At 39.7% G+C, this 7,719-nt stretch overlaps 1 protein-coding gene across 1 annotated transcript; it reads left to right on the top strand.

Moving 5' to 3' along the window:
• The first annotated feature begins 216 nt into the window (after positions 1-216).
• Positions 217-1,253, top strand: LOC127099257 (protein trichome birefringence-like 5). Its single transcript, XM_051037380.1, has one exon. The coding sequence runs from the start codon at positions 217-219 to the stop codon at positions 1,138-1,140; it is 924 nt and encodes a 307-aa protein (XP_050893337.1). The 3' UTR covers positions 1,141-1,253.
• Positions 1,254-7,719: the final 6,466 nt, after the last annotated feature.

Genomic DNA, 7,719 nt, shown 5'->3' with positions numbered 1-7,719 from the left:
TTTTAAATCCATATCCAAAATCCATATCCATTTTTATTATTCATTTGGAACCAATTTAAACCATTTCAATTCACATGTTCAAAACCACTGCTCAATTCCAAAGTTACAAACATTTTCACATATTACATAAACCATTCAAATTTTCACTCACTTTCAGTTACATATAATCTAATCATTTTACAAAAAAAACCACTCCAACAAAAAAAAAACAAGCAAATGGAATGTCCAAAAGAATCCCCTTATGGTTGTGATCTTCCTAGGTTTAGTGCCAAGGACTTTTTGGCAAGACTGAGAGGTAAAAACCTAATGCTGGTAGGAGATTCTATGAACCGAAACCAATTTGAGTCCATTCTGTGCATACTTCGTGAAGGTCTGCACAATAAGAGCAGAATGTATGAGATACATGGTCATAAAATAACAAGAGGAAGAGGCTACTTAATTTTCAAATTTGAGGACTATAATTGTACAGTGTCATTTGTGAGATCTCATTTCCTTGTGAGGGAGGGAGTTCGCTTGAATGCACAAGGGAGTTCAAATCCTACAATATCAATAGATCGAATTGACAAGACATCTAACCGTTGGAAGAGGGCTGACATTCTCGTCTTCAATACCGGGCACTGGTGGGCTCATGGAAAAACTGCTCGAGGAATAAATTATTATAAAGAAGGCGATTATCTATATCCAAAATTTGATCAAGTCGAGGCATACAGAAAGGCTATCACGATGTGGGGAAAATGGATCGACAATAATATCAATCCAAAAACGCAGACTGTCTACTATCGTGGATATTCTTCTGCTCATTTCAGGGGTGGAGACTGGGACTCAGGTGGATCATGCAACGGTGAAACTGAACCGGTTTTGAATTGGTCCATCTTGAATAACTATCCATTGAAAATGAAGATAGTGGAAGAAGTGATTCAGAGAATGAAGATTCCAGTAAAGTTGTTAAATGTCACAAGGCTGACTAATTTCCGCAAGGATGGCCACCCATCTGTCTATAGCAAGAGCTTAGTGGATGGAAAGAAAGTCTCCACGAGGCGGCAAGACTGCAGTCATTGGTGTCTTCCCGGGGTCCCTGATGCATGGAATGAACTCATTTACGCCACTTTGGTTTTACAGCAAACAAATTCAAGGAATTGACTCAGACTTTTCTCTTTGAAAAAGTTTATTTTCTGTGTGGGAGAAAATAGAAGTAAAAAACAGAAAAGGTGTATTGAGGATAGTGAAAAGTGTACCTTTAGTTCTATACCTTGACAATGACAATTGTTCAAACACGGAAGAATCAACATGTTTTTCATTGATGGTTGAACTCACCGCCATGAAGTCAGCAGAATCAGGATTCATTTCATCCATTGGATCATGATCTCTTTGTTTGCTTGATGTGAAAATCCTTTGGATAAGCTTATTCATCAAGTTTCTCTTACATGTTAGAAGAATATAGATAAATTAACCAGACTTTGGGGTGTAGGATTGAACCTTAACAGATTTTGATGTTCCGTAACTTTTCTTATATTAACTCACTTACTCACGGTGGGTTCGCAATGTCCAAATCGCAGTTCGACCCATGATTCACAAAACCGCATCTTGACCATCAAGTCTACAAACAACCACGTTTTTCCAAGTGTAAGTCGTAGTTTCCGCTCATGCTAACATCAACCTTCAAGTCACCTGAAATTCCCAGCAACCCGGGCTGCATTCGAACCAAGACTTATGCAGCTAGTCATCGTCACCCACATACATAGTTGTAAACCTGCAGAGCGTCGATAGCAGAAACACAGTTTGGTCTTCATGAAATCAAAGAAAAAACAGGTTGAATCTTACAATGCTGCAAGAAAATCGTTTGGTGATAACTCTCATGCCACATTTACGAAACCTGTCTGTAATAATACTGTTGATGATACGTGCATAGCTTCAACTGACAGTGATGAAAATGAAACTGTGTTGCCCCCCTCATCACGCTTGGAATCGAAAAGTCCTGTCAATATTGAAGTTAGGAATTCTAGTTCAAGTAAAAGAAGCAAGAAAAAGTCTAGTAACACTTCTGATGAGGTTGGATTTAAATCAAAAGTTCCAAAAACTAAATCTGATACATCTCATGATTTGGCGTCAAATTTGAGTGGCCATGAACACAGAAGAAAAGTTGCATCAGTTGAAAAATCAATAGCAGGGTTGGAGCAATTTCGTTTTGGTATACAGCATCCACAACCTCAAGGTTACAAGAGAATCTTCACTGCGGTAAAAAGGAAAAAAACACAAAGTAATTAGCCAAAGCAGTAAAAATTCAAGAAATACCCCAAATTGGCATGAAGTCAAAACAGAGCAAGAAGGTACGAAGGTTCAGATTACCATTTTCGAACCTAGCATCAAAGAGGTCAATCCAATTTCTGAACATCCAAAGTGCTTTGCAGAGTTACTCTTCTGGGAATACCAAAGACACCAATTGAAACCCTAATTTGAAAAGAATAAATAGAAAACGAATCAGTGGAGAGAATGAGGAATTAACGACGAAAAACTTGGAGGCAAAAAAATCCCAAAGACAAACCCTAAATCCCAAAAATCAAAGAAAAAGCCAGTATTGAAAGAGAGGAGATAGATTCAAGCTCACCTGATACATTGTCGTAGCCAAAGGTGAGATTCCCGCTTGATGTCTCTGTGAAACCGTGGATTTACGCTTTTGTTGCTTAACGTTGTTGAGTGATGGGTAAGCGAAGGGTACGCGAGAGAGAGGTTTGAGAGATGATGCTTGAGCGATTTCGTGAGGGAGATGGGAGTTTGAGGACTTGAGAGATTGCGTGAAGGAGACGAGAGAAGAGGGATTGAGAGCGAATACGACAAGAGAGGGGTTCGTGAGATTGGGGAAGGCAATCATTGAGAGTGTGAGAGAGAAGCGAGTTTGTGAGGCTTCTGTTACTATCCTTTTTTTCTTTTTTTTTTCTTCTTCTTTTCTTTAATTTATTTTTAAACAGAATAAATTTTGAAAGCATTAAAGATGTTGTTTAAAATTCCTAGGTTATTAGTTAATAATTGTTTTTATGTTTTCAACTTATCCCTCATTGAAAAACCCAACAGCCAAGCGGCTGGGTTTAACTACTGGTAGTCCAACAGACTTTTTTTATTTTAGTTTTTATTCTAATGTTTAATCTATCTTAGTTTATATATTTAAAGTAACATCAAAATAATAAATAACCATGAGTGGTCTGGTGGAGAAGGGTAGTATCATACGGGTTCAATACTCATGTGTAGCATTTTTTTTTAGTATTTTATTTTTCTTTTAGCATTTTATTTCCTTTTAGTATTTTATTTCTTTTAACATTTTTTTTGTTATGTTTATGCTTTATTATTTTCATAGTTTCATTATCATAACATAGATTTGTTGTCTTTTAATTTCATCATTCATTCAAAACCATTTTTAAACTATAAAAATCATATTTTTCTCGATTTAATATCGAGCCCATTTTTCCACACCCTTGTAAGTCGATTGCTTTTTAAGCATCGTCATCAACCTCACATAGCTTACTCTTGGGCTTTCTTACAATGAGCCGGTTCTCTTGCACTTACACTCATATTTCGTATCATTTTGTTGTTTGGGCCCGATTAAATTATTTCATGATTTTTGACAATCCCCATTTGACAAAATGTACCCCACTTCCCCAATGTGTATATAATGTTGTATTGTTTTATTTCTCTATTCGTTTTAGACACTAACCAAAGAGTAAAATCCACCATTTATGAAAAAATACAAAAATATGACTCGATCCAACGTCGAGTATTTTCTCAATAAACAAATCAATTCATTTCGCCCTCCTATTCTATTCCTTTTCTTTCAAACTTTCATCAAATGCTTGATTCAACGTCAAGCCATTTTCTCTAATAAAAACTCAAAAATATTAATTCATAAGTCAAGACTTTTTCAATAAAGATGGAAGTGGAACGTGGTGTATAACACGCACTCCTGAGACTAGGATTCGAGATGTATATCTCGCCAATCCTAGCTCTCGCCATCATCCAATTTACCCACTTTGTTTTCTCAAACACTCATTCATATCTTTCTCAAACGTCCATCAATACTTGATCTAGGTCAAGTCATTTACACAACAAAAACTCAAAATACCTAATTCTTATTTAACACTTTTTCAATAAAGGTGGAAATGGAACATGGTGTATACCATGCACTCCTGAGGTTAAGATTCGAGACGTATGCCTCGCCAATCTTAACTCTCGCCATCGCCTAAAATTGTCAATGCGGTTTCTCCAAACCCTTTCTCAATCAAATTCAAAACACTTAATTCTCTATTAAACACTTTTGCAAATAAAGATGGAAATGGAACATGGTGTATACCATGCACTCCTGAGGCTAGGATTCGAGATGTATATCTCGCCAATCCTGGTTCTCGCCATCACTCAAAGCACATCCAACCAATCAAACTCTTTTCCTCGCCGCCGTGCAATCAATCAAAAACCTTTAAAAATGAAAAATATTGTCTTAAGAGATACAAAATGATGTTTCGGCCACGATTGTCGAGTAGAGATAAATGACGCTTTTCCGAATATAGATTTGTAAATCCTGACACTTAAGTACATATTGCATGACAACTCTAGGGCAGAACTTCCCCATTTCTTTTAGACCTTTCGTGCGTCTCCGATCTTGTGGCATGTCAGTCCGTTCTATTGCAAAGAGGTAACCGCCTAAGACTCGATTCAGCGAGCTGCGACACCTGCTGCTAGGACGTGAACACACTGCCCACTCTCCTTTGACACAACTGGTGTCCTCCTTTATAAGTCCATGTTCAAATGGCAAGCCCTATGTAGCCGAACTACGGCAACTCTAATTCTCATGATCAGATGAGATACGTAGGCACAAGATGCGATGTCTTGCCGAGTTTGACTAACGACTAACAACTAATCCTTGTTTGCTTTCGCCCTTGTTGCGATCCTTTCTCTCGCCCTCGTTGCGATCGAGACCTTTCCCTTTCTCTTGCCCTAGTTGCAATCGAGACCTTTGTTCCCGTAGTTAGCTGAACTAAGTTTTGCTCTGATTCTCATTCCCGATGAGATACGTAGGCATAAGACGCGACGTCTTAGCGAGCACACTCCTCTTTAACCCATAGGTAGCTGAGCTACGAAGACTCTGATTCTCATTCTAGATGAGATACGTATGCAGTGGATGCGACATCCGTGCGAGTCATTTTCTTTGACCCTTTCTTTTAGTAAATAGTACATTAGATGAACACACACCCTTTAGACAAGAACAACAAGAGTGGATCCCATAGAGTACTATGGATGCGTAGGGGTGCTAATACCTTCCCTTCGCATAATCGACTCCCGAACCCAAGATTTGGTTGCGAGACCTTGTCTTTTCCTTTCCTTCTCTTCAGGTTTACTTCGAGCGTTTCCTTTCCCTCCTTTGGGATAAATAACGCACGGTGGCGACTCTTCTGTCATTTTCTTTCGCCGGTTGTTTTTTCGCACCCTTGTATTTTTCAGGCTGCGACAGCGACACTAACGAGTTTATCGTCGGGGACACCGCTCAATACTTGATTGAAGCGGGAGACATAGCTAATAATGAGAACTTGAGAATGACATATTTCCCTAGTTATCTCACAAATAATGCTTTCACATGGTTTACAACCTTTTCTGCTCATTAAATCAATGATTGGACTCGATTAAAGAGGTTGTTCCATGAGTAGTTTTACATGGGGTAATCCAAGATTAGTCTGAAAGAATTGTGGAGCATGAAGCGAAAGTTTGCTGAATCAAACGACGACTACTTCAATCTATTTCATTTATTAAAAACAAAGTGATTCACTTAAGTTCCTGAACAGGAGCTTGTTGACATGGCCACTAGGGGATTATATTACTCCATTAGGAAGAAGCTAGATATACAGTATTTGAGAGATATGACCCAGTTGACAGATAGAGTTCGACAGGTCGAGAGACTGAAGGCTGAGAAGTCCAAAGTGAATAACGGGTCGAATATAGTCATGTCAAAGAGTCTGAGGTTGACGTGGCTGAATTAAATCCAGGTCCCCCATACGTGTCCAAGTTGCTTACACCTGCAAATAGGAAGAGCCCCTCCGAGCTTGAGAAAAATGACAAATTCCCTAAGAAAACTTATACCTTCAATGTAACCGAATGCAATGAAATTTTCGATTTTTTGGTTACAAATGGTGAAGTACTTGTGCCCTCAAGAACAAAATTACCACCATTAGAGTAAAGAAAGAAACGAGGGTTTTGTAAATATCATAATTTTCTAGGGCATAAAACCTCACAATGTTTTCTTTTTAGGAATCTTGTTCAGAATGTACTGAATGAAGGCAGGTTGAAGATTGCTAAAGGAAATACTCCAATGAAGATTGACTCTGACCCTTTACAAGTCGGAGATGCTAGCTACGTGGAGCCTGTGATGATTAACATGGCCGAAATAACTGAATATTTTGACATGGCTGCGTTTGAGGAAAGTGAAACTCAAATTGGAGTTGTGTACCTAAAGGATGGTGAAGAACTTGTGGAATTTCTCTAGAGTTGCAATGCTGAAGATTCAGAGGTGATGTTGTGTCCTTGATGCAGTGTTGTATTTAATAAGAAAGCTTTAAGAGAGGTCAAGAGATCCCATAAAGAAAAAGAAAGGGAAAATTGGAGGAAGAATCGGCCCCAATTTTATTTCTATAAGAGGGGGTTCTCTAGAATAAGGTGTCGCATTACGCGAAAAACCGGCGGGAAAACAAAACAACAGAGCCGCCACCGTGCGTTATTTATCCCAAAGGAGGGAAAGGAAACGCTCGAAGTAAACCTGGAAAAGACATGGTCTCGCGACCAAAGAGAGATGGGATCGGGAGTCGGTTATGCGAAGGGAAGGTATTAGCACCCCTACGCATCCGTCGTACTCGACGGGATCCACGCACAAAAGGAAGGATAAGGTTGCTAAAAACTGCTCAAACATCACACAAGGCTGAAAAGAGACACAAAAATGACAAAAGAAACTAACTCGGCAGGGTATCGCATCCTGGGCCTACGTAGCCTATCAGGCACAGACATCAGAGTCGACATAGTTCGGGACAGGGGGAAACGTGCTCGCTAGGATGTCGCATCCTATGCATACGTATCTTCTCTGACTGGAGAAGAATCAGAGCACTCGTAGCTCGGCTAACGCTCGCCAAACAAAACCACACAGGAAACCGATTGCCAATCGCTGGACTTACGTCAGACTCCACACAAACAGGCAAACATGGAAACCGAATGCCAATCGCTGGACTTACATCAGACTCCGAACCAACAAACACACACAGGAAACCAACTGCCAATCGCTGGACTTACATCGGACTCCAACCAGAAAAGGAGAAACAACTCACACAAACAAAACAAAAGGGCGCCCGGAGAGATCAGCTCATCTCCTGCCTACGTACCTCATTGGTATGAGGATCAGGGCGACGTAGTTCCCCTACGCAGGGAAAAAGGACTAGCCTAACCAGATACAAAGGGAGACACAAACTACTAGGGAGACTACGACTCGAGCCTAGAAGTTGTCATGCATACGATCCCTAAGTTAAGGTTGCTATCTAACTTGCACAGGGAGCAAGCTATCCTAAACAGCACTGGCAAAGCAATCAATCACAAAAATAGCACACACTATACACAAACAAAGTGGGCTCACACAAGGTTAGGCTGTGAAACACAAGCCAACTGGAATCGGGTGATGTTAGCTCTTAACCCTAACATTGA

The sequence above is a fragment of the Lathyrus oleraceus genome, chromosome 1 (assembly GCF_024323335.1).
Source record: "Lathyrus oleraceus cultivar Zhongwan6 chromosome 1, CAAS_Psat_ZW6_1.0, whole genome shotgun sequence".
NCBI lineage: Eukaryota > Viridiplantae > Streptophyta > Magnoliopsida > Fabales > Fabaceae > Lathyrus > Lathyrus oleraceus.
The sequence above is the reverse complement of the archived record's forward strand: the minus strand, read 5'-3'. Positions and strand labels throughout refer to the sequence as shown.

Bases quoted from the DNA above. Each gene is read 5' to 3' on its own strand.
- LOC127099257 (XM_051037380.1), top strand. From the start codon at position 217: ATGGAATGTCCAAAAGAATCCCCTTATGGTTGTGATCTTCCTAGGTTT.